This window comes from Gossypium raimondii, chromosome 8 (assembly GCF_025698545.1).
Source record: "Gossypium raimondii isolate GPD5lz chromosome 8, ASM2569854v1, whole genome shotgun sequence".
In the NCBI taxonomy this organism is placed as follows: Eukaryota; Viridiplantae; Streptophyta; class Magnoliopsida; order Malvales; family Malvaceae; genus Gossypium; species Gossypium raimondii.
The window spans coordinates 50,199,834-50,227,607 of record NC_068572.1 but is presented as its reverse complement, the minus strand read 5'-3'; the positions used below and the strand labels follow the sequence as shown (position 1 = coordinate 50,227,607).

Genomic DNA, 27,774 nt, shown 5'->3' with positions numbered 1-27,774 from the left:
GACAAATGTAAAGCTATTGGGTTGGGTGTGTGTGTAGAGGTCCATCTTAATAAGTCAAAGATGGACCCAACAAGTTGTGTAGAGGTTGGCATTCAATGTTGCAAATTTATCAAACTCCCGATGCATGCTTTGAGAGGGGATCTTTAGTTGGTACGTTAGACTAAATATTTTGACAACCAAATTTAGGCATCGATGTACCCGTCTTTGCGGAAGCATCTATTACTCCCAGAAAATAGCAAAACCAAAGCAATGATTCTAATTTCATACCAGAATCTGTTTAATTACCCACTTTAAACTTCATTAAATTTCTCAATGAACATCTTTTTCTTTGAAATCCCACTATTCCTTTACCAATTGTCCTTCAAATCTGGATAAAAGAAATATTCATATTGGTATGGGGGGACAAACAAGAACCAAAGCGACCATGAGCCTCAATTGCTTGATCTGCCAACACAGATCAAATTCAAACAACTATAGGGAATATTGTGCTAAAGAAGAGAATTGTAAAGAGAGGGTTGGTACAAGTTGTTCAGGCATTAGCCCCGCATATTACGATGAAATTAAAAGTGATCATGAGCCAACATCGTTGGTGATCGCTAAAAATAAGATAAACAAGGGTCATCGCCGCCTAAAGACAATCGATTCCCCTTACAGAGCTACGGCATTTGAATCTGACAATGATGAACCTAAGCTGGTGAGGAGTAGTGGGGTGAGGAGGAATTGGAGCTTTAAGGACATGTGAGGATAACTTGATACTATCATCCAACTTTATTTAAGAATGTGGGCTCATCTCATTTCAAGTTTTAGATGCAAAGGGTATTTAATATATATTCATTATGTAATATTTGTAGTTGAATATAATGTTATTGTCTAGCAAGAACCCTAACCCCATTCTCGAATCAAATCTAAGGTTGGAATTTTAGCATTTTATTTTTATTCCAAACCAGATAATGAGAGCTCGGCTCAGGCACAACATTGTTCCCATACCACTTCATTATCTTTAAAGATATTCCACTGGGATTTTTACAGAATCTGAAAATGGGTTAGAGAAATTCCTCAACTATACAAAAGGTGCTTCAATAGGTATTGAATTTTCTAAAATTTTTAAGCTTTAAATCCTATCCTTAAAACTAATCTAAAAACCTCTAAAATGTCATATAATTCAATATTACGAGATACTACTACAATATTATTCCCCCCCCCCCCTTCTATTTTCTCTGCAAATAGAGCGTACATCTCATTTTATATAACCAGAAAAACATGTTAGTTGTTCATAAGTCAATAATGAAACCACACTATCATAAAATCATATTTTGCTATCACTATGAAAATGTTAAGAAAACAAAAAGGTAAATTACACTGGTAGTCACCTAACTATTAATATTTTTTTTTGGTCACTCAATTATAAAAACTACAAAAATGGTCACCTAACTATTCGACTTTCTTTTTTGGGTCACCAACTGTTAAATTATTAACGGAAAGATAGTTAGACAGCTTTAAAACTGGCATGATAGTAACTTTAACCCATAACATTTATACATTATGTCAATTTAGTCTTGATTCCAAAAAAAATTAACCCTAACTACTTACACATTGTGTAATTTAATTTTTTTTTTACAGATTTACTTTTATTTGTGACATTGAAGGTTAGTTTTAAAAGAATGAGAAAATAAGAAAATTATTATCTTGGATTTTTTGTGTGTGTGTTTTCATTTTGGTATATTCTCAATCAAATTTTGTTGATAGATTTGTTCTTTTTAGCTTTTAGGTGAAAGGGTTGTAAAGAAAACAAAATTGAAAAGAAAAGGGATCAAATTATATAATGTGTAAACATTGAAGGTTAATTTTAAAAAATCAATACTAAATTGATGCAATGTATCAATGTTGAGGGTTAAAGTTGTTATTATGTCAATTTTAAAAATTATCACATTGTTTTCCTGTCCTCCATTTAGTGGCTAGTAACAAAAAAAAAATCAAATAGTTAAGTGACCATTTTGTAACTTTTCATAATTGGATGATAAAAAATAAATTCACTAATAGTTGGATGAATACAAGCGCAATTTACCCAACACAAAATTCACCATGAAAACATGAAACTGAGACTAACAGTTTAAGTTGTAAAAACTAAACCCCAAATATATAAATGAAGGTTGCAAAGGCAAAAAGGGATTTAGTGAAGAATTAAGTATGCAAATTAGTGAAGTAACTTTTATTCACACATCACATATCCTTTTTTGTCCACAAACAAACAAAAAACCCAAGGATCCAAAACCTGTTGTGCATGAAAGATATACAAGAATGGTGGACAAAGGTAGGTCTTCACATGCAATTCTAGAGATCAAAAGAGAGAACAAAGCTTTTTCTTTTCCTGTCAAAAAATGTGGGTGCATTTCTGGCAAAGAAAAATTAGATTTTATTTTCCTAAATAATATGGAAAAAAATTTATTTACTGGAATAATATGAATGGTGGATGAGAACTTCAAATTCGCACGACAGTTGATGATTTGAAAGGGTTACGAGGCAACGATTGTGATAGAAATAAACATGGCTAGCTGACATATTGATTTAGGTTCCAATGACTAGTCATGTCGAAATTTTTAACCATCAATAATGTTTACATATTGTGTTGATGTAGTATTAATTTAAAAAATCTAACTTTTAATATTTACATATTATTTAAATTTATCTTATCTTTTTTTACATAAATACATAATTCAATACATAGTGTAAATTAGAAATAAAAACAAAAATATTTTTTTAATACAGTTTCTTGATGAGACGTGTTAAAGGATAATTAGGTGCCATACACACCAACACGTTACTCCTCTAGGTTTGACACGTAACCTCAGAGGTATCTTTGAAGGGGCCTCTTTGCGAATAGACGAGCTGGGAGATGAGGTTGGAAAGTGGCGAACTGACCAACTGGTGAACAAGGAAATGACGAATAGCAGATCAACTACATGGGGAACTGGCAATCTGGGGAAGGTGGCAAGTCGTGACCATCAAGCGAACCGGTGAATGGCGAGCTGTGGCCATCAGATGAGCAGGGGATGGCGAGCTATTCAAGTTTCCAAGTTGGGTTGCAAGACACGTAGTGGAAACACTCTCAATAATAATTAATTCATTTTTTGTTAATTAGAACTGATTATTGTCATTGATGAAGTAAATCAAAGCTCAAATTTTTTTAAGCAATTAGACTTATAATTGGAATGAATTAATGAAGTTTTTCAAATTTTGGGTTGTTCTGTTTTTTATTACTGTTCATTTTTCCATTCAATTAAACATAGAGACCATGTCGAAAAAGGTCACAAAGAAAAATAAAATTGTAGAAAGATCAAGTTACACAATGTATAAACATTGAGAGTTTAATTTTTTAAAATCAAGACTAAATTGGCACAATGTATAAATATTAAGAGTTAAATTTATTATTATGCCGCATTTAAAAACTACCACGTCAACTTTTTGTTAGTCATTAGACTGCGGGTGACAAAAAAGAAAAATCTAATAATTAGATGATAATTTTATAACTTTTCATTATTTACTAAAAAAACTTAGTAATAATTGAGTACTACCAATATAATTCGATTTGATTTATTTGAATTGTTGACTTTAATTACTCAAAGGCTTAATGTTTTTTTTTCATTTTAATGTGTTTCAATTTTAATTATTGATAATAAACTTTAATTCAATATGAGGTGTGAACTTTAATTTATTTTACTAAATAATAATTCTAATTTAATAAACTTATTACCGAAAAATTAATAATCCGGAATAATGAATGTGACAAAATGCGTTGGTATCGTGAGATTGGATGTTGGCCGTCGATTGGGTCTCCAAATAAAATAATGTATTGATTCCCATATCTTTTTAATTGATTAATGGTTGATGCTTTTATAGTGATATTTTAATGGACTATTTTGTGGGGCAGTTTGCCATGTGAAAATACCACCCTCATTTCTTTCTTATTTTTTTAAAACCTTCTTTGCTTTATTTGTTCTTCTAACTTTGTTCTTTTTGGCCAATTCCAAGTTTAGTCCCTAGCCTAAACAATACCTCAACTATTTTACAATTTAATCCTTCATCTAAAATATTTGGTCTCAATCAGAACTACCAACAACATCTTGGGTTATTAGCAAGATATTTGTGTTGTGTGATATGTCTCTAATTGAGAAAAAAGTAATATGTCTTTTTCTTTGTCTTTGTCTTTGCAATCAAGGTGGAAGTCACCAAATATTTCGAGCTAACCTAATTAATTGAGTTTGTACAATTTTGTTGTTTTTAGCTATAAATAAAATCAATCATACGTCTGCATATACATATATTATAATCTCTTTGAATAACTGTCCCGAACTTTTGTTGAGCATTTTTTTCTATAAAGTTGCTGTAATTTATGAGGTTGTAATACATGTTGCTTAATTTTTGGTATAATCATGTTAAATAATTCAAAAGTTAAGGGATAGGAAATATAAAGTTTGTAAAGTAGGTGGGTATATAAGAAATAATTTGGGTTGAATGCAACCATCCCTTTCCAGCCTGTCTCCCTGCCCCCCCATAAACTTTTATACACAGCAACCATAATGTTTTTGAATAATTAGAGGAACTAAATTTATTTCTTTCAATTGCGTACCCCCTCTATTTGGTTACTTACTGAATTCCAAAGCAAGATGGAGCCTACAAAGTTGGCAACTTGCAAACCACATTCCCCAACAAATTAGAAATGAAAGAAAAAGGAATTTTTTATTTTTTTATTTTGCAAGTTCATGTAGCCATCAAAAACCAAAGGAAATGGTAATTACAATCCCATATTTCTGATTTCATTGTTGACTGTGAACTAAACGAATTCCCATGGCTTGTAGATTTTGGTCTTCAAAAATCAATAATTCCCACAAGTTACACATGCCCATGTTAGTCTTGAATATATAATATCTTTTTTAAACATCCCATCCCACAAGTGTATACACAACAAAAAAGGTAGCATGCACATGAATGGTTAAGAAAAAGTGCAAGAAACATCACTACCAAGAACAGCAATTGCATATTTCCAATGCCCCCTTTGTTCTTGTTCAAAAACACTCAAAATGGTTAATATTCCTGAAGCATAATAATTATAACAACAAACCCAGAACTTGTTCATTCAGGTTCATATTCTTAACATTAACAAGCTATTTACATTGAATTCAAGACATACTACAAGATTTAACACAAAAAAAAAGGGGGGGGGGGCTATTTTCACTTGATTGGAGCTCAACAAATGTTAAACCAGTGTTTTTAAAGTTAATGGGAAATCAACCCACCACCTGCTAACCAGTTAAGCTCCAGATTCATTAACATCACCTCTCAAACTATTATTAACTACACTAAACACTAATAAGACCAAAATAGAACATTATTTTACAGAGCTCGTGCTACCAGGAGCCTTAAAATATCCCAGAACCCTGCAGCCATTTTCAACAATGATCTTTCAATCAAGCTCTGCTCAATACTCTCTATCTTGCATCTCCAAGTTTGGTTGTTAGGGCTGATTTTAATTGCTCCTGCGTGAAAAACCGGCTCCCCATCTTCACATTGGCTTGTTGGATCATCAAGTCTTTCACTACTGATACACTAGCGTGGTGCACATCCAGGTCTAATTCCTTCAAGGCAGCCATTAGCTTTGCTGCTGGATGGTTCTTTTTACTGCATTGGATTTGAATCATTGCATCCCATCCAATAATCTTCACCTCAATCTCCAAATCTATCAATTTATCGCCAGTGTGATTTGAAATCTTGAGGTCTTGATCATGTGGTGGTGGAGCTTTACTTGACAAATTTTTCTTCAATGCCTCTAATTGGCTCTGCATCTCCTCTTTCTCCGAATCTGCACTTTGTAGCTTCGACTTGAGCTCGTTAATATATGAAATAGCATCACCCAAGAGCGATGCTTTATCCATCTTCGACACGTTAGGAACCACCGCACGCAGGGCGTAGAACTTCTGGTTAAGCTTCTCCCTTCTTTGACGCTCTGCTTCAACATGATTTAGAGGCTCTTCTCTTCCGTTAGCCGGTTTTCTCCCCCGTTTTCGAGGCCTCTTTTCAGGCTCTACGACTCGACTACTATCGGCCTCCTTAACAACGGAAGCTTCAAGATCAGAGTGATCTGAATCCCCGGCACCCCCACTTGATTTCACCACACCAGATGAAGGTAAAATTACACCTGAAGTAAACGAAAGCATAGCTTCTTCGTTACTCCCTCTTGAATTAGGCGACCTCTTCTTGTTCTCCACAGCGAACGGAGAGTTCCCTGTGAACAAATTCCCATTCCCACTTCTCTTACTCTCACCAAAATTCAATATCTCTCCGGATTCAGGTTTCAACAAATGAGAAGATGAATTCCCATTCCTCACACTGCTACTCTCATCAAAGCCATAATCGGAAAAATTCAAGCATAAACTTTGCCCCTGCTGATGACTCTGCTGCTGCTGGTGATGATTTCCAGCAGGAATAGAACTCGGATTCTCGGTTAAACTACTGGAACTACGATTGTCGCAGAACTGAATTGACTTTTGAGTCTGCTGATTCTGGTTGCTAGTATGATTGGTGGTGGTGGTGGTGGTGGTGTTGCTGCTTTCCTTAAACTCGACTCCAGCATGTGGGTCACTAATCCAAAGCGAAGAGGGGTCATTTTCGCCTTGATCAGCAGTGTTGTTACTCATACACCAAGAACCAGCTTCGATCTCGATATTGAAATTAAACAAAACCCGAACCTTGTTCATTATATCTGAGCTTTGCGTGATGAGTTCCGTTGACCCTAACTCAACAACCCCATTTGCCGACGGTATACAAACCAAGGTTTGCAAACCAAAAACTTGCGCTTGCTTCGCCCTCTCGCACATGGAACTCTCTAACCGATCCGGCCCAGCAACCCAAACGGGACTTGAATTGAAAAAAGCCTGGCCCGGAAGGCCGCTGCCGTCGACAAAAGACTGCGTCATGGATACCAAAAAGAACCACTCGGTGTCGGTGACTTCTTCGTCGACGGCATCGTCGGTGGGAGCTGCGGATCCAGAAATCAAGGAGTTGAGTTCTCGAAGCACTTTTTTACGGTGTTCTTGTTCAGCAACAGAAGATGAAGGAGCTTTCAACTTTGCCTTCCCTTTGTCTTCTTCGCCTTTGTAATAGCCGTCCCCCCAACCGAGCACGGTAGTGGCGGAGCAATCGTAAGAAGACTGCCAGAAAATGGCGTAAGTCCAGCTCTCGCGAGCCCCTTCGATGAGGGCTTGGAGACGTTGTTGAAGAGACTCTTGATTGAGGAGAGAAACGGAGGGCTGGGAGTGGGGGAGGAAGGACTTTGATGGGTCGAGCCCAGCAGGAGGAGGAGGAGGAGGAGGAGCAGCAGCAACAACCGGAGTGGAAGTGGAAGCAGAGGATTGTGGAGGTGGCCATATAGAAGAAAGATCAGAGGTCATGAAAGCTTCCATAACAGATGCATTATCGTCGGTCCAAAGATTCATGGTGGGTGCTAACTGATAGTCCGTCATTCCATAAGATTTCGCCAGATTTATTTCTTTGGAATTTGTTTTTGTGGAGGTGAATGAGGAGGAGGAAAATAAAGCACGGAAGCTGGGAGTGGGGGGATGGGATCAGATTATTTTGGGGATGCAACTGGGTTTGGCTTCAGATTTATTTGGAGTGAAAGCTCAACTGTTTTTTTTTTCTTTTTTGTTTTAGCGCGTGGAGTAAAAAAAACAAAAACCTAAATTTTACATATACTATTTTGATCATCCAGGTTTAAAACTTTTCATTTTAGTCATTAACATTATCTAATTTTAATATTTTGGTCACTCCTTTATTTCAAATTCTATCAAATAATGTGGCCATTTTTATTAGAATAATAATAAATTTATCTCTAATATTTATAAATCCTATCAATTTGACTCTAATTCTAAAAAATTTCAAATTCAACCTCAATTTTACACACTCTATTAATTTAGTCTTGGTTCTTAAAAATCAAAAATTAAAAAACATTTAAAATCTTAATTTTGATACAAATATAGAATATTTTATAAAAATAAATGCAAAATTATAAATATTATACCCATTTTCTCTTTTTCTAACATGAAATTTATTTATTAAAATAGTAATTTTATAAATAAAATATTTATAAAAAAAGACTCCAGACAAGACTTAAACCAAAATATTAGATTTTGATAACATTAGTGACTAAAATAAAACTTTTTAAATCTGAGTGACCAAAATAGAAACATGTTAATAGTTGGATAACTATTTGTACAATTTACCCAAAGACAAAAGGATGGTTTCAATGCGTTGGTATGTACCGAGAAGGTTCTGTTTAGGTTTAATGCACACTTTAGTCTCTCAAGTATACCAATTTTCTCACATTGGTTCTTAAAATTTATTTTTGGCCCACTTTGGTCTTTAATGTTATCTGACGTTCTGAGTTTAGTCCTTTAGATATTAAAAATTAATGGTTGGAATATCCAACCAATCATTGGCTACCACTTGTCATAGAATAATGTCATAATGATGTTGAATTTTTTTTATAAAATTATAATAACAACTTAAAATTTACTAATTTTTAAAAATATTAAATATTTTATATTTTAAAATTTTATAAATCACAATTATTAGAGGTTCAAGGATCATTGTCTGGATACGCCTACTATAATTGTTTTATAATTCAATCAATCGAAATTTACAATTGGTAGATTTTTTAAGTGATAAATTTGGATAATTTTTTCTCAATTTATTTAAATAATGAAAATTAATATTATTTCAATTTAATAATATTTTTAATTATTTAAAAAATTTGTCTTTAACTAAAATTATTTATCTTAACACCAATGTCTTAAAAATACTGTTAAGTATTTGACCATTCTAAAGAACTTTAGTACAAAATAATAAAAAAAACAACATGTTCACGACCATGGATGAAGGAAGCTTAATCCAAACATTAAATAGGAGTTGAGCAAAAAAAACATGCTGTCACTAATGTTGATAAAGTACTAAAATGGTTGTATTTTAAAATATTAAAATTTGATATAAAAATTTATTCAGTTTTTATTAAAATATTTTAAAAATACAATGTTTATAAAAATTGATTGCATTATTATATACAATTTTATAGAAAAATTTTTAATATTTTAAATGTGATTAGTGAATGTATAATTTATTCCAAGATACAATAATTTTTACTACATTTAAATTTTTTAAATAATTTTTTATTATAAGTTTTGATCATATTTACTCTTTTGAGACAATGCTTAGAACTACCTATAGCCCTCCCAACCCATAAATAAGAGGATAACACGCTTCAGCGCATTTGAACTCATGTCCTCTATTGGCAACCTATGTCCATGCTAATCGAAGTAAGACTCAATCGAAAATTTTATAACATATTTTTAATTTTTAAGCAATTATATATTTTTATAGTTTTATTATCAATTTTATATTTTCAAAAAGATTTTTTAGATTTTTTTTCGAATGATGGTGTCATTGTAGCGTTATCATATGCCACGTGATAATTTATGATTGGTGGGATATCCCGATGGGTTTATTTTAATGATTAAAGGACGTGTAATAACATTAGAAATTAAAATGAAAAAAAAAATTCAAGGATGAAAGTGAAAAAAGTAATATGGTTTAGCTCCTAAACTGTGGATTAAGTAGTGTATTTATTGAATTCAAAAGTAGGATGAAGGCTAGAAAGCGGGCAAGTTGCACAGCACATTCCCCAACACGCTGAAAAAGAAAAAGGAAAAATTATTAGTAACTTTAAAATTGCAAAGCCTATGTTAATGTAGTAAGATGGTAATTAGAATCCCATATGGCTGCTCATGGCTTCTAGATCCCACAAGTTTCACATGCCCATCTTACTCTGTATTATATGATTTAATACAACTATCAATAGTCCTAAATAATATTAGATTTTAGTGTATTACAAGGTAACCAAATCTTGCTTGCTTATCCTCAAAATCCCGCTATCTCTTTTCTTTCATTTTATATCTTTGCCTTTCTTGTCTTTTCCGCCTCTCTTATTTATAAATTTAATTATTAAAGGGGTTAGAGAGGGAATAAAAGCAAAAACGAGGGACCCAAAAGAAAATTTATAAAAGCTAAACATGTAATATTGTTTAATTTATTATATAAAAACAGGAGTGGACGGCAGCTCCACGTGATTCATGCTTCAAAAAAGGCCAGTCCACGCGTTGCTAGTGACGTGTCAACTGTGTTCTTTCTTCCACTTTGGCAGCACTCACCATAAAAACTCCACCCTCCATAATTGCATTTGCAGATGCTGCCAAGAATTTAAAGAAAAAAAAAAGAATAATGCGTTTGTATTGATAAATAATATACATGTCGTCAATGGAGTTATTATTACAATTAATATATGATGCTAAAAAAATTTATTATTACAATTATTTAAATAAAAATTTACTATTCAATCATCAAATCATTTACTAGAATTAAAAAAAAAAAAAAGAAAAACATTTTCAAACGTGCTCTTTTACTGTTTGTTGCACTCACTTTCCTACCCTCTTCCATTTCCTTCCTCTCTTTCCTTTCTTTTTCCATTTTTACACAAAACTCTGAATTTTAGTATTCAACATTTGGTTTGATACATTACAAACAGTGGGTAAAGGATGTCATTAGACATTATATTTAAATGTGGGGAGGCAACGAAAAACTTTCAATCAGCCCCGGGACATTTTGAGATAATGTATAAGGAATATAGTGTATCAAAACATAGATTCTTGCTATATATAATGTAACCCGTAAAAGGTGTGATGAAATGTGAGATTCCCCAGAAATGATTAGAATGTTTGGTCCATATTGCAGGATAGGATATCTGCAATTGGCACTCACAAACGAAAAATATCAAATCTTTGATGTGGCATGTGGTTGTTTCACAACTGCTTATAAATGTTTGGCCCTAATATTGTCGCAATCAATTGAATCCCCCGAATGGTAAATGCTGACCATATGCAATACTCTGGAACAAAAATAAAATCCCCATTTAGTTATATGGAGAATACATAATTAAGATGTCAATTTATTATGGTGTATTCAAATATTTAATTTTCCGACCATCTCTAAGTAATAACTCAAATTAAGTTCAGGTATATGAAAGTATCACAAACTCAGAGGAATCTAGTTGAGAGCGAGTCTCCAAGAAGAAGGCGCCAAAACAAAACAAAAAAAGAGTCAACCCACAGTTCAGCAAAGCCAAACATAATGAAACAAACAAAATGTTATTAATTAGTAGCACGTGAATAATCAGTTTGATGCAAAAACAATCTAGAGCCGCTGAGGTTAAAAAAAAAAATTACTCTTGGCATTATTGTTAGCGCAGGAAATATGAGTTTGAGCATCCTTCTATTTAAGGATTGTGGGGCTATACTTCATTCTAAGTATTGTGTTAAAAAAACAGATAAGATCAGAATCTAGATTAAAATTGTTCAAACAAAAAAGTTGTAATTATGCCTCCCAGTCCTTTGGAGTTTAATTTTTAAATCAAATAAGTAGAAGTACTAAGTTTCAAAAGTTTGAAAAAGAATAAGGACTTAGAACAAAAATAAACCTAAAAAAGTGAGACCCACACCTGAAAATTTCAAAATCATTTTTAACATAAATGGATGAAAGTTCTTTTTTAATATATGAATCGTGACGTCTGGCAAAGACAAACACATTAGCACACAAATTAAAGAAGGGATTCGTGTTGGATTCCATGTGGAGACCCAAATATATTGGGAATTTAAGAGAAGATAACGTGAAAGCAAAGTGAGTGAAGCAGCAATGATCATGTCTTTTTCGTTTATAAATTATATGGGACACACAGAACGCACATTATTCACAAGCTTATATATATGGCCACTGCTGATCTATATTAGATTATCATCTTCAGCCTACAGATGATCAATTAATGGCTGCAGCGTTCGTTCCTGGCTACTGCTGCTGCGAGTTCCATTACTCCCATTTCCTATCTCATCTTTTGTTAACAATTGCCAATGACAGAAAATGATTAACAATGAAACTATATAAACCTTTTTCAATTCTAGATGTTTGGATATTGACAAGTGTTGAGTGTAGCAATAAAGGATATTGTGTTCTTAAAAAAAACGCAATGTTGTTGAAAGAAACAATAATAAACCTTAAAAGGATTAATTTCCATGTATCAGAAGATATCCTTCTAGTTCAAGAATTTCAATACACCCCTAAGATCTTAAATTGTAGGTTTATGATGTCCACAAAACCAACCAAAAATTTGATAAACGCAAGTGTACCTATTAATTAATAGTATAGCTACGGTAAGCACGAATATTGTTCCCACGAAGACTAAAAGTACTAATGATTATCGTCTTTCTATTATTTAATCAACAAATTGGAGTGAATGATCAAAACTAAAATTGACTAAACTAATTAACTAAAGAACGCGACTAAGAACAAATCAGGAAAATAATCAATTAACAACCAAAAAGCGAAACAATACCAAGGAAAGAATCCACCTAGACTACATCTGTCATTATTAATCTGAATTAAACAATTTATTCACTTAATATCTTAATTCGTAGAAATTATTAAATTATGCTAATATTTCTCTTCAAAACTAAGAGCAACTGACTATAAGTTGATTAATTAAAATTTATTTCTAATTAAAACCCTTATTATCGCATTAACTTGATCTATGGATTCCTCTATTAGATTTGACTCTAATCCGGTAGATTTATATCGTTCTATTTCTAGGATTGCATGCAACTCCACTCAATTATGGTAGATCTACTCTTAATTAGGGTCTATTCCTCCTTCAAATTAAGCACATCAAGCATGAATTAATAATCCAGAAATATTAAATCAATTAAGCACACATAACTAAGAACAAGATTCAAGTATTTACTGCATAAAACAAAAATCATAAGACAGAATTCATCATAGGGTTCATCTCCCCTAAGTATTTAGAAAATTAGTTCATAATCACGAATAAAAAATTTCAAAAACAGTATAACCACAAGAAATAGAGAAACTCATAATAAACTTCAAAGAAATCAAAAGGAGATCTTCAACCTTGGTGGAAATTTGCTTTAGAGTCGGCTTCAATGATGTTTTCCGAGTTGTTTTCTTCAATATTCTTTGATAGCTCCCTTCCCCTCTTCTTATATTTAGTATTTATATGTCTTAGAATGCTTAAAAAACCTAAAACTTACGGGTTTTTTTTGCATATTTGGAGTACGAGTCGCGAAATTCACACGGTCTAGCACATGACCGTGTGGCAGCCCATGTGTCTCACACGGTCATGTGTCCAACCCGTGTGGGAAGACCCAACCCATGTGGCTTCTGAAATTTGCTTCAATTGTCTGATTTTCGCTCCGTTTTCGCTTGTTTTGCTCTCAGATACTCTCCTAAGTATAGAAACATGATTTTAAAGGATTAGGAGAATAAAATTCACCATTTTGCATTGATTAATCATCTAAAAACGCGTTAAGAACAGGATTAAAATGTGTTATTTTTACACTTATCAATTTAAGAAAAGATTTCTTAATGCTTTCAAGGAATTTATCTCTCTCTATTAAATTCTTTTATAAGCTATAAAAGGTCCTCGAAGGATTTAAAAAACAAATTAAGTATCTCTTTTTTTCTTTTTTGCATCCATGAATTTACAAAATTGATCAAATTAACTATTTAACTAATGTTGATCCTTACTTTCTAATAGAATCACTAACGTGACCCTTAATATTGTCACTCAACGAAACAAAAATTCAAAAATATTTTTATAATCTTTTAAAATTTAAGTTCAAAATGAACCTAAACAAATGAATGTCCAGATAAATGAATTTCGACAATTATTTATTTAAATTCATTCTGAAATTATAAAAGCCATAAAATTTTAGAAAAATATAAAATAATTAAAATTACAAAATTATAAAAAAACCATAATTTTTAATGAAATAAATCTCAAGTCCACAAATCTATTACGAGAAAGAAACAATTTGATATTTGAATAAAAAATATATGGTTGAATTGTAAATTTATTATTTTAAATTCAATTCAAAGTAATTTTTATGGTTGAATTTGATATGAGGAAAAATGTTTATAATGATTTTATTTTTATATTTTAATGATTTTAAATTCGATTATGGTTCAATTGTCTCTTTTATAAATTTTAGTATTTTTATAATTTTATTTTTTAAAATTAATGGTTTATTAATATTTTTTTATAAATTTGATAATTTTTATAATTCGAAATGAATCTAAACAAATAAGTGTTCAGATTTAAATGAATTTAGTTCAATCATTTGTCTAAGTTTATTTTAAACTTAAAATTTTAAAACATATTTTTCCTTCTTTGAGTTTTGTTGATGTGGTAGTGTTGATATAAATCTACGTTAGCCAACGGATGCTGATTTAACAGTTGATAATAATCTCGTTAGAAACTAACGGTCAACATTAATTAAAGAGTTGATTTGATCAATTTTATAAATTTGGGAAGTTGAAAAGAAAATTAATTAATATTTTTTTTTAAATTCCTCGAGGACGCCTTATACCCTTAAGCATTTTTTTTACCAAAGTGATTGATTAGGTTAACTTTGGTTAAGTTAGGATTTAATTCTTATCCATATTTGGCATATATAATCAAATAGCGACCTTTTCTTTAAGAAATATAAAATTTTTAACTTGTACTGTTGAAAGGAACTGCCATTGTGTTAATTCATCATTAAATAATGGTTAATTAATATACCATGACGTAAGAGCTGATTTCAGTAATAATCTGTAATGTTAGACAGGAGCAAAGGGGTACCCCATCTACAGGATAAAAATATTAATCTCTAAATTATAAAATAATACTTAATTATTTTGGGAAACAAAATATATGAATCACTTGGGTTGGGCTAAGAGCAACCTGCAGTTTATCAGTCCGTCCTTGGGCCATCTTTCGAAAAACTTTGACCCATGGGCCATGGGGGGTTGGTTTTGGGTTATAGTTTTGCAAGGATTTAGAGATATTCATTGGTTGGATCCATGTGAGGTATTTAGACTTATTTTTTAATTTTAGGTCTAGCTTAACTAAAAAAATATACTTACCTTTTCATTCGAATTTGATCTAGTTTAAGAAAGGTAAACCTAAACCCGACCAAGCCGCCCATATTTAATTTTTTAATATTACTTTTTATTTAAAATTCAATACACTAAATGCACTAAAACACTAAAATAAAAGTTTTCTAACATATTAAAATTATTTATATTAAAAAACACAAATAAATATAAAAAATTATTTTATTGTATTAAGTATAAACTTAAAATTTTATATTTTGGGTCAAGTTATTTAGTTGGGTAAGTTTATTTTAGGTTTTGCATAATGGGTTTAATTTTTATTAAATTAGTCATTTAATATAAATATATATCATTAATATAATATTTTTTATAACATAACATATTTGGGCCGAACTCGAGCTAAAAAAATCTTGCCCAAAGGTCGACCCATATAGAAAATGAGTCTTAAATTTTAGTCAAGCCTATTTTTCAAGTCTCGTGTTTTTATCCAAACCCTCCCATTTTTTAGTGGACCTTTGAGCCTAAGCGAGTGGCCTGACCCTTAAGCAGGTCTAAAGACAACTTAAACGTAGGAGCTTTTGTTTAGTTAGCCTTGAAAAGGTTGCATTTTCACTTGAAAAGGATTGATTTTGTGATAACTGGCTCAATCAATTCTTGGAAATTCACTTTACTGTTTTTACACTTCTAGGAAAAGTGAAAAGGATGTTATATATAACTTGTTAGTAGTGTTAAAAAAGTATAATGTTTGATCTAAAAAAACATTGAGCAAAACATTGAAACATCAAATAATAAGAAAAGTCAAAATGACCAGTAATGCACAACAAAACAGAACAATTGAAAGCCAAGGATAAGACAGCTATAAACAGAGTTTTCCACAGGCCAGTTACCCTAGCAATTCATCAAGACAAACAGAAGTTCATACCAGGGGCATATTCAAGGAATTCTTATGGAAATAGTATATATGGCAATAAAGACACAACAAGGAGTTCATGCTAATAGAATACAAGCAATGGAAAAATCAGTATTGTACTCTGAATAGAAAAATCAGAGATAGAAATGTTAGCCTAATGACACAATAGGGAGTTCAAGACAGTAGAATACTAAGCAATGGAAAAATTAGCACTATACTCAGAATAGAAAAATTGAAGATAGCAATGTTGGTAGTGGAAAAATCAAAGCAAATTTTACATAATAATTCAAATGAAAAGTATAATTATAAGCAAATATATGTCAATCGAGCATAACATATATAACTTCCACATTGTTCACAAATATTCATTTTTAACTTAAGCAATTTCTTATAATTTAATCCATAACAATTTTAGCATTGAACCCACAAATGTTTGTATGGCAATAAAGACACAACAGGGAGTTCAGGCTAGTAGAATACAAGCAATGGAAAAATCAGCATTGTACTCAAAATAGAAAAAACCAGATATAGCAATGTTGGTAGTGAAAAAATCAAAAAAAAATTTACCTAATAATGAACTTTGGTGTTGAAAGAGACGAAGCGAAAATGATGGTTTTCTGGACTCGGTGTTGAAAGAGGTGAATCAAGAATGATGGATTTCGGTGATCGATTTCAGCAATAGTTGTCGGTGATAGGATTTAGTCGAAAGGGAGATTTTATTATATTGACTTTCGATTTGGTAATCTTACAAAATGGGAAGGAAAGAGAGAGTTTTTACCTGAGTTGGGTTCGAGTTCTCAGTCTTGCTGCAATAGTAGAAGCAGGTGAAGCGACAAAGGAAGAAGGCGACAGGGATTAGGTCTAAGGAAATTTGAACTACCTATTCTGCTACTCAAAATACTTCGGTTTTTGTTCGGGTTGCTTGGAAAATACTCAAAATACTAGTTTCAATGTTGTTCCATTCTTTTAGCTTTTTTTAAATTGACCTAAAATTATTGATTAATTACAAAAATACCCACTTGCAAAATCTTGTACGAAAATTAAAACTTTTGGTCTGTTTGTATATTAGGTCTATCTCATTTTGAAATTAAATTTAAATAGCGTAGAATCGAATTAAAATTGAACTTGGTCATTTTAATGCGATTTAAGTATTTTACATCGAATTAAACTTTTTGTGCAAGCATTTGAGGGAAGAAGGAAGTCTTTACCCAAGTGCAATTAAGTATTGGTAACTTGGAGCCAATCAAGGGTAAAACTGGAAATGGGTTATGTGCTAACTTTTTCCTTTTTCTAACTTATGTGTTAACTTATGGGGAAATCAAACTCTGAAATTATTGTCAGTGAATGTTTTACCAAACTGCCAATAGGCGAGGACGATGTTCCAAGAGATGGAAGTGCACCTGTCACTGCCTGTGACCCTGAATGAGAGCGACTGACCAACCAACACAGCGTTTGACTGCTAGTTCTGACCTCAGTTTTGGCTCATGCTCATCCACCCTGTCCTTGATCCTTTCATGCTAGCCTTCATGATATCCCTTGCACCCATTACGTTGAAGATCAACACCAAGTTGAAGTATCGGAATCCATTGATTGTGAACCTTATCCTTCCCCTTTTCTGGTATGGCACCTTACATAATTTAAATCTAAATCACCACCTTTTTAATCTTATGCAAGTCTCATTATAACAATGATTAAAGAAATTTCTTCTTTGAAAAATACATATAATAATGATTTGACTCTTAAAAAAGGTTTTGAAAAAGTTGAGAGTTTTTACCAATTTGAAAGATCATTTAATGTAATTGAAATAACTGAACTTTGGGTTGTTCGATCAAGTAAGGGAAATTCGATGGAATTTATACTCAATGTTATTATTATTTTTACTTTTTTCTTTCTTTCTTTTTATTATTTGAATATTCAAGAACTAAGATAATTTCAATCTTTCTTTTCGCCATGCATAAGTTGAGCCAACAATTAGGATAAACACGAAAATAAAAATTTCTATGAATATGGGTACCCAAAACTCACACATTCTATTTGTGAAGGGAGGAGTCCCATTTTTCCTTCATATTAATAAACATCTCTGGATTGATGAGTTGGGTTCTAGAATCCGATAGAAAAGGGGCGAGCTGGCTTCGGCCACCTTCTATATAGGGGTGTTCATTCGGTTAACCGACCCGAAATTACTATAACCGAATTAACCGACCTTCCAAAAATTTTAACCGTTAACCGAAACGATTTTTTTTTTAAATTAAATGAACCGAAATTTTTTCGGTTAATAAGGTCGGTTAACCGAATTAACCGAAAATTATGTATTTTTTATTTTTGGTTAAAATTACCCAATTAACGAATTACGAAAAATACCGAATTACCGAATTTTTTATTTTTATTTTAAAATTTAAAATTTAAAATTATTAAAGTAAATTGGGTTTTAGACTTTAGTAAATTGGGTTGTCTTTTAGTTTTAGTTTTATTGGATTGGGTAATTGGGTAAACTTTAGTTTTAGTTTTATTGGGTTGGGTGATTGGGTTGGGTAATTGAGTTTGGGCTGGGTTGGATAATTTTATTTATTAATTTTTTCGGTTAACCGACCGGTTTCGAATCGAATTAACCGTTAACCGAAAAATCATAAAAAAATTAACCGACCCCCGACCGAAAAAATTCGGTTAACCGACCGATTAACCGAATTCGGTCGATTAACCGAATTTTTTCAGTTTTACCCGAATTATGCACACCCTACTTCTATAAACTTGGCCTTTCCAGTTTTCTAAATCACCATTTTTCTTTAGAGAAAAAAAAAACAGCCTATTATATCATTAATTGAAGCTAAATATTGGGGTAAAAAAAGCTTGAAAAGATGTAATTGCGACCATAATGCCTATCCCTCCATGTGAAATTGGGTGCTTTCCAACCAAAAGCACCGACAAGGAGGTATAGAATCAAGTATGTTAATTAGCATTGCGGATGGGATTGGGTGTAAGTCACATTTTTTATCCATGATTCTCAAAAACATTTGATCAAAGGTTGAAAACTCAAATTACTTTTCATCTTTACATAAGTGCCACTTAATCACTAGTACCATGTTGATAAAACAATTTCATAAAAAAATAATAGTATCATACGTATAAATAAAATTATAAATGAAATATATTAGTTAATGGCTATATTATTTTAAATTAAAAATAAAGATAAAATATAATAAAAAATTAATTATATACTTTTAAAAACTAGAGTTTTTATATATTATTTAGTTAAATTATAGGGTAAACTATACAAATAGTCACCCAAATATGTATTTGATTCTAATTTGGTCATTTAACTATTAATTATTTCGATTTAATTATTCAATTTTTGAAATTAAATATTTTAATCAATCTCCGTTAGCAAGCTAATCAAAGTCCAACATGAGCTTTTCTTTATTGGCCTAATAACAAAATAAACTATTTAATGCTTACACAAATATTACAGTAATAAACAATTAAAGTATATTTAATATTTTAATTTAATAAATTATCTATTTAAAATTTGTTCACTCGCAATTTAAATTATTATTATTATTTAGTTTAAGTACATATATGTTGTTAACCTCGTTCCTTCTCATTGCAATGCACTCATTCTATGATCATTACATATATATTTTTGAAACGAGTCCATAATAACATCCACGTAGGAAGGGTCGTTAATTAAATATGGTTTTAGGGGAATCAAGGATATCACTGGTTACAATAAACCTGGTAGGTTTTTAATTTAAATTTTTTATAATTTATAAAATTTTAAATTAATAATAATAAAATTATATTTTAATTTCTTTTAAAAATTATAAAAATATAAAATTTAATTCCAGCCCCAACAAACTCAGAATAGAAAACAAAGAAACTTCATATAAAACCAATTGTAACCATACAATTTATTTGATTCAAACTGCACATTAATCATCAGAGGTGATAAATGATGCAACCACTTCCTGGAGCCCTATCCTCTTTTCTAACATACTCTTTTCCCTCTTTATCCCCAAACTCCGCCAAACCCACCTTCCCTTTCCTCTCCCACAACTTTTCCCCGAAGCTCCGATGAGCGAAATAACCTTGCGCCGCCACCAAGACGCTATCTTTCCCTTCTTCGCACACTTGAATGGGTAATCGCTCGTAGTGTCCGATACTGGTGCCTTCCAGTTCATCCACTCGTACTAGTCCCTGAGCGGACACAGAGTACAACTCGCCCTTCACTCGATGACCGCATCCAGGGTGGTTGATGAGGTAGGGGATGCCGTGTGGGCCTATAACAAGTGGGTGGGATTGATGGGTCACATAGGGTCCTAAAAAATTAGCGTCTTTTTTGCGGATAAGGTCTTGCATTAGGAAATGGTTTTGATGGCCTTGTTTCAAAGTTCCATAGGAGAAGAGCAGCGTCCTACTGGCTTCAGCCATGGAGATCGGCGGGCGCAACAGAGAAAAAAAGGAAGATGGTTCAGATGAGAAAAGTGTAAATAAAAAACGCTATTTCCTTGTTCGGACGGCATTGCGATGGGCTAAAAGCCCTCTAGGTTGAAATGAATGAAACCAATCCAGGATTCAAAACCCATTTAGGGAAAGCAAAGCCTGCCCAACTTTTATGAATATGCCCAATCCAAGATTCATACCTCAAATCTTGAATGTGAGAGATGATTTAAGCAAAAAAAAAAAAACAATGGATAGTCAAATAGATGATGGTTTTGACCAAAGATGCTGGGTGCTCTTGAGTCCCTTGGCAAAGCGCGTTATCCAACATCTAGAAAAACCTCCGATCGGCAATTTAATTAGTTAAATTAGAACCATCTACGCCACTCTCCACTTACTTTGGCTTCACCTGATACCCACTCCAATTCATTTATTGTTATTTAATAAGGAAAAAAGGAAATGGCATTCGTGTGCGTATGTCTGTCGCCATTCGAATTGGCACGAGTCCCTAAAATGCGCTACTGAATTAAAAAAGAAAAAAATGAAACTGAAAGCGATAGATATAGATGTCTGATGTGAAACATCCAATGAAACAAAGAAGCTACAGTGAATTTTATCTGTAAGTTTGTGTGGACAAATACCAAAAGGGGACCTCCAAGTTCTATGCCCCCACATGACATGCCTTACATCCCATGTTCCAGTCCTCAAAATTTGTGAACTAAATGATAGGCTTCCTCTCTCCTCCTCTTTGCTTCACTTCACCCACAATTTGCTTTGATTTCAACGCCTCATATATTAGATATTTTATGCACTCTAATATTATCCTAACTCCATCAAATTCCACATCCTCACATACCCAAAAGATAAAAAAAAAAAAAAAAGGTAATCACATTGAAAGATTGGTGGAGGATGCAAACTATACAAAGAGACAATGGAGAGATGCAACTGTGGTGGTGCAGAAAGGCATGTTCCTATGTACATTCTTGCCTGTACATTGTACACTGCCCAAACAAATATCCCCTCCATTGCATCGGTTTATGTGTAATCTCGGTTTAATTTATACACCACGCACGCTTTATCGCTTTGCTTGCATTGTATCTGATCAACTTCTCCTGAATTCTATATAGGTTGCCATGATATGGTAGGGCAACAATACTACAAACCTACAACACTGCATCATTAAGTTTTCAGCTCTTTGTTTTGGTTTGTTGTTCAAGTTACCGAAGACTACCCCTCCAAGATTTTGAATATATAGTCGGAAAGCTAGCTTCATTCATGGTTAAAGATGTAGGTTCAAGTAATAAGTTGATGGAATAAGTATCTTTGGGAGAGCTTTGTACTTCTTTTTAGGAATCCCACTTGACTTTAGTTTTAGTCATATTCCAATGTGACTATTGAATACAGAGAGGACTTAGATAAAAAAAAAACAAAATCTTTAGATTCAAGCTTTGTAGATGAAGAAAATAATTTTAAAAGAATTTTGCCTTCCATTTAAAGATCCAACTTGATTTGACTTCTAATTTATTCAAGTTTTAATGTGACTCTTGGATAATTGGAGACCCCAGACAAAAAAGAAAAAAAAAACAAGTTGTAGACCAAGATACCAAAATGTAAATTATTAAATTTATTGTTCATATAATGGTAAAAATATGAGTTGAAGGAGAAAGGCCAACAATGGAGGAAATACAGTTCATCCAATAAGGGAAAAGAGTCCTAAGATGAAGATAGGGAGGAATAGTTGAAGCACCAAAAGAAGAGGACGAGTAGAGAGAGAGAGGGGCTCATTGTTAAGGAGTAGGAAAAGTATATATAAGGTTAACTTCTTACGTCACATATAATTTCATAATAGATCAATTTGTCTTTCATTGATTTCTTGTTAAATTATCAATGTAACATGAGATGTCCGTGACAAGTGGTAAATGTCTCGTTAAAATTGTTAGATTATCAATCAAAAGAAATGATTGGCAAACATAATCAACAGAACATGTTGAACGGGTTAAGAGGACAAAGGAAATAGAGGCAGCGGAAAATAGATGGTAAAATGGTCAAAGAAATCAGGGAATTAATGTTATTTTAAAACTCATGTAGTGAGTAGTGACGGTCACAAACAGGAGGATTGCGGTAAAATTTTCCTGCATACTTAAAAGTTATTTAATTTCCCTTGTTTTCCACAATTTCTTAACTAAAGATGAGTGAAAAAACTCAAGAGCCTGACCGATAGGAAAACAAAATATATTTTATATGGTTGACTAATTCGCATTCAAAGTTAAAATGCCCTTCGTCAAGTCCCTCGGGGCATCCTTTTGCTGAATGCTAACCAATGTTGACTATTCTAGACATATAAGAATGTTAAATTAGATTAACCGCAGACAACAGGCAGATTTTGAGAAATTAATTACAGATTAGAGGTTAGGTTTTTGGCCTCTTGAATTGCAAATTGGGTTTAGTTTATTCCTTCAAATAGGGTAACATGTGACAATGTTCTGCATGTATTTTGTGTACAATACTCTGGCTGAAATTAAAAATGGTTTTCAGATTCTGAATATCTAATTAATTCCATGTGGAAGATTTTTAAAAATGAAAGTTAACAAAGGAAAACAAGATGAACATGAGGTGTGGTTCACCCTCTCAAATATTAAATAAATAAAATTACAAAGAAATACATGAGTCAAGCATGACTTAGAATAATGTCTTCTACATTAATCAAACATTATAAGTTTGACTTAAAATATATTATATGCTTTGTCTTTAATTCATATCAAACACCTCTTCCATTAAAGTCTCAAAAACATTTTTATTAACAAAAGTGTTAAAACAAATATATGGACTTGATGAGCAGGAACCTCAAAGGATGACTTGCTTTGAGGGCCTTAAATTATTGTGATATCAATTTCTTAATTTTAATTAATTATATAATTAAAGTGATATCACGTCCTTTTCTCCATTCTATAGCATACCCCAAGATATACAATTGAAAAACTAATTTATGTTCTAAAATATTCACTTACAATTACAACTAAGGAAAGAAAAAATTTCTGGGTATCTCAAAATATTATTTTTTCTTATCAATTTAAAACAGTGTTGTGGTTCAGGTTCATTATTTTAAAGATTTCGAAATCTCTAATTTTGATTAAAATGTAACTTGAATTGGTTTTTTTTTTTTTGTTGAATGAGTATCAGGGTGAGTAAATTTTGATTTGATTCGAAAAAATTGAACAAATTCCGAATTTCGAGTTAATCAAATCAAATTATTCAATTTTTTGAGTCAACTCTAATAAGTAATTCGAATTCAAGTCAAGTTGAATTTTACAATTCAAATAACTTGAATAATAGGTTGATGTAAATTCCCCTTTGGTTCCTGTCAGTTTTGAGAATGAGCAAATTGGTCTCTCTCTCAACAAAAATTTCAAAATAATTTTTAAAATTCAAACTATTTATAAAAATTATAAGGTTTTTTAAAAAAATCTAAAGAATATATAAAGGAGGTTAAAATTTTAAAATTTTCTAAAATAATAATTTGGGGACCTAAATATGTTAATTAACAATTCAAGTTTACCATACTAAAGTATTTTTTCTTATTTTGCTTTGAAATTTTTTCAAATATATATTGTTTCAAATTTATGTGGTCTCTAACATAAATTTAGTTATATTGTAACAAGATTTTAATTTGACATGTTTTATTTTTAATTTAACTAAAATAATTTCACTTGATTTGACTCGACTTGAATTTCATTTTACTTATGATTCAAAAATTAAAATTGAGTTAACAGATAATAAAAAAGACTCGTCAACTCAAAATCTTTTTACTCGATTCGATTGAGCGCTCACCCATAAAATTAATTATATTATCAAATAAAATTTTTAAATACCATAAATAAAAGTCATAGAATTGGTAATGAGATATTGCTTAATGAAAAGTCAAAGTTTTAAAAACTTTAAATCTCACATTTAAATAATGATTTTCTTCTGATTTTATTTGGGTTAAAGTTTTACTATATATAGATCTTATCTAAAGTTATTCTAAAATAAATTTGGTTATATTGTGACTTTTTTATTAAAATTTATTTAAAAATTATTATCAATGAAATAAAAAAAATTGATTTTACAAATATTATTGGTATCATCCCCTATCGAAGCCCCAGCTTCATCATGACTAAAGTTAGTATCATTCTCTTTGATTAAAGGTACTTCTTTGGGTACACTCCAATCTTTGAATTTTCTGACAGTACAAGTTGTGATTATTTTCTCATGATTTTAACTTCAACCACATTTTATTATGTTACGTGGGTCCAAATACGTTACTCCTTTTCCCAATATTCTTTTCCAAAACCAAAATGTGCATGTAAAATGTAATGACTTTTTGGAGTCAACTAAAAATTAGCATTTGTAAAAACAAAAACACTAAGATTAATTTCTTTTATATAATTTGTACTTTGAATATTTTTGAAAAGAAAAATTCTAGCTTTCTTTTATTGCAATGAATAGCGGAAAAGTAGTAAAATTAATACTCACATTATTAAGATGGTTTTACAGCTTTTGTTGGATGAATTTAAGAGAATTAATTTGCACACAATTTTTAAAATAAAGTGGGCATTGAAATCAAAACAATTGCAATAATACATTAACCACACAGAGTGGGGAAATTCCTTCATCTGCCAATTCAGTCATTCATACTCGATCGGCTTGACAAAACCATAATTGTAAAAAGTTTTAAAATATAAAATTCATACTCTTTCGGTTCGTTTCTATTGTTAATTTTCCACATTTACTTATTTATTTACTATAGAAAATAACAATGAATAAAGGAGGCTAAAAAGAAATCAACCTCTATACAAAGGAGAGCGTTCTTGGAAAACCAATTTCGAAACCCTAGTTTGCCTGAGAACTTTCATCGGACTAGGAAAATACCAGCTCTTCCCTTTCGTCACAGCCACAGACCTTGACTTCCTCATCATCCTCCTCCTCCGTTCTTCGTCCGCCGCTGCTCTTCTCTCTTTCTCCCCTTGGCTCTGATCATCTTCACTCTCGTACCGCTTGCTCTTATTACTAGCTCTAAATATCGACCAAAAGGACGGCGTCTTGCTCTTCCTACCCGCCAAACCATTCCTTTCGCTTGAATCCTCAGGTTTGGATCGGAGGAATGGAATCGCCAGGGATCTGGATCGTCGAAACGCAGGTTCGCTTTCGATAAGATTAGAAACTCGACCAACAGAACCGACACCTGTGTTGCCACCGGCCGCCGCAGTTGAGAAGCGAGAGAAGGAGGAAGAGGAGGAAGAAGAAGAGGTTGTGATACATGAGCAAGGACGCGCGTGGGCGCAGTCGGGGCAAAGAGAAGCAAGTTTGTCTCGGAGACAAACCGGACAGATACCAGTACGGCGACGCTTAGAAGGATGACTCGGGCATTTCCAGACCTCTTCTTCGTCGACGTAAAACGCCATTTTTTTTTCTTGAGTTAAGGTATCAACCTTTTTATATCTCCACTTTTTCTTGAGAAAACTTTTGCACTTTTCCTGCACTTGCCGTTGGTTCTCACTTTACCTTTATTTTTTTTTTTCTCTCTTGCGGTTTCGTTCTTTCTTTGTGGTATTCGGTGAGGGTGAGGTTTTTAAAAGGGGAAGGTTTGATTAAGGCGGAAGATATTAACCATGGTTACGTCGATAACATATTAGGATTCTTAACCGTGGTTAGATTTCTCTGGTTTTTTAGCTTTTGTTCTGTTGTTTGACAGTTGGGCGCCGTCGTTTGGTATGCTTTGGTAGACTGAACTAAACGCTGCGTTTCAATGCCAACTTCTGAAGATTACCCTCGTTATTAACGAAAATGCCATTCCTTTTAGGAAAATTTGTGATCTGTTCACACGTACTTAGCATAGGCCAAAATTGAATAAATTAAAGAGGAGACACATTTCACACCTGGAGTGGTACCGGTTCAAAGCAAATCCCATGACTTAAAAGTTAATGAAAAACAGGAAAGATGCGACAATGTCCATGGGCTACGGGCGTCTGTAACAGTAGCGAATTATGGAAGCTTCTAACGGTTTATATCCGCAATCAGTGATGAGGTTGACCAACCTAAACAGTTCCTGATATCAAGGGATGGAGAAAATTGCAAATCTCCTCTTCTGTAGTTTGGAAAGAAAAAACATTGAAGGATTTGAATATATTTTTTTATTTTTGTAGGGTTGGTGTCCACTTTAATTACAACCGATTCTTTTCCCTCTAAATAATTAGTTTTTATTTTCTCAAACATGGCCATCCAAATCATTCTAATAAATAGTCCAACATTTTCTTGGCAATAATACCCCTCAAAAGAGAAATGAAAGTTATTAAATGAGAGGGAGAAAGAAAACCATAACTTTTTAGGTTTTGAGCTCCGAAAACCCGACCCTATTCTATCTTCTACCCTTCCCCAATTTTCTCTTTATTGTCACAAAATTATTTCTCTACTACTTTCAATTTCGTTTACTTTTTTTTTTATGTGTGTAAATCTCAACAAATGATTACGATCCTCGAGTTTATCATCCCTACTCTAAAACACAAGCCCAAATGGGACAACATTTAAGTGCAACTTTTGTCTGGTATAATGTTAGTTGTGAATTTATATTCAAACTTCATTAACCTAAAATCAATTTTAATATATCTATACTATCTATATTATTACTAAATTATAAAAATATGTATGTAATAATTTATATAAACTTAAATATTACTTCAGTTGATACGGTAAGGGTTAAATATAAAATTGCTATCCGGATTAATATTTATTATTTTTTGTCCCAGATTGATACCTAAACTTTTTTTCCATCCACTATATTAGTACCCCAGCCTAACGCTGTTGCTAACGTGGCAATGTTGGCTATTCGCGAGCCACCACTTGGACTGATATTTGCAGCTTTTTCCTTCTTCTTTTTCATTTTCTTTTTCATTTTTTTTCTTTTTCCTACCCTAGCTGCCCTACTTCTACACCATTGCTAAGCCACTGCTCGACCTCCTCCGGTGAGCTCTCTGACCAACAACGACACCAAAGCTCTCCTATGAGCTTTCCCAAGTCTAACTCTCGTTTTCATGTTTTGGTTAATAGATTAGTAGCTTTAAGCAATTTTAGTGGTGGGGAATTAGTAAATCCCAAAATTATAGAATATTTGCTTTGGGGATTTAGTTGGAAATTCATTTCGTTCCAACCACTGGTGTTATCAGTTTTAAAGGTCGTTTCTTTCACTTTTTTTCTTCTTCCTTGCTTTTTTTTTGTGTGTTTTGATTTTTACGTCTTTGCTTGATATGTCCTTGTCATTTTGGCTAGTGGAGTGGATTCACTATTTTTTCTAATATTGGTTGTTGTTTGATTCTTACTGGGTTTGATGGATTTGGTATTTGGGTGTTTGA

At 32.2% G+C, this 27,774-nt stretch overlaps 4 protein-coding genes across 4 annotated transcripts; 1 reads left to right on the top strand and 3 right to left on the bottom strand.

Moving 5' to 3' along the window:
- The first annotated feature begins 424 nt into the window (after positions 1-424).
- Positions 425-742, top strand: LOC105793388 (uncharacterized). Its single transcript, XM_012622300.1, has one exon. The coding sequence runs from the start codon at positions 425-427 to the stop codon at positions 740-742; it is 318 nt and encodes a 105-aa protein (XP_012477754.1).
- Positions 743-5,105: 4,363 nt separating this feature from the next.
- On the bottom strand, positions 5,106-7,646 carry LOC105791930 (transcription factor MYC2). Its single transcript, XM_012620234.2, has one exon. It carries the CDS (start codon positions 7,515-7,517, stop codon positions 5,487-5,489), a length of 2,031 nt encoding a protein of 676 aa, XP_012475688.1. The 5' UTR covers positions 7,518-7,646; the 3' UTR covers positions 5,106-5,486.
- A 12,168-nt stretch (positions 7,647-19,814) lies between these two features.
- On the bottom strand, positions 19,815-20,825 carry LOC105791929 (putative gamma-glutamylcyclotransferase At3g02910). Its single transcript, XM_012620233.2, has one exon. The coding sequence runs from the start codon at positions 20,378-20,380 to the stop codon at positions 19,889-19,891; it is 492 nt and encodes a 163-aa protein (XP_012475687.1). The 5' UTR covers positions 20,381-20,825; the 3' UTR covers positions 19,815-19,888.
- A 4,157-nt stretch (positions 20,826-24,982) lies between these two features.
- Positions 24,983-25,983, bottom strand: LOC105791928 (uncharacterized). The gene has a single exon (XM_012620232.2). The coding sequence runs from the start codon at positions 25,828-25,830 to the stop codon at positions 25,210-25,212; it is 621 nt and encodes a 206-aa protein (XP_012475686.1). The 5' UTR covers positions 25,831-25,983; the 3' UTR covers positions 24,983-25,209.
- Positions 25,984-27,774: the final 1,791 nt, after the last annotated feature.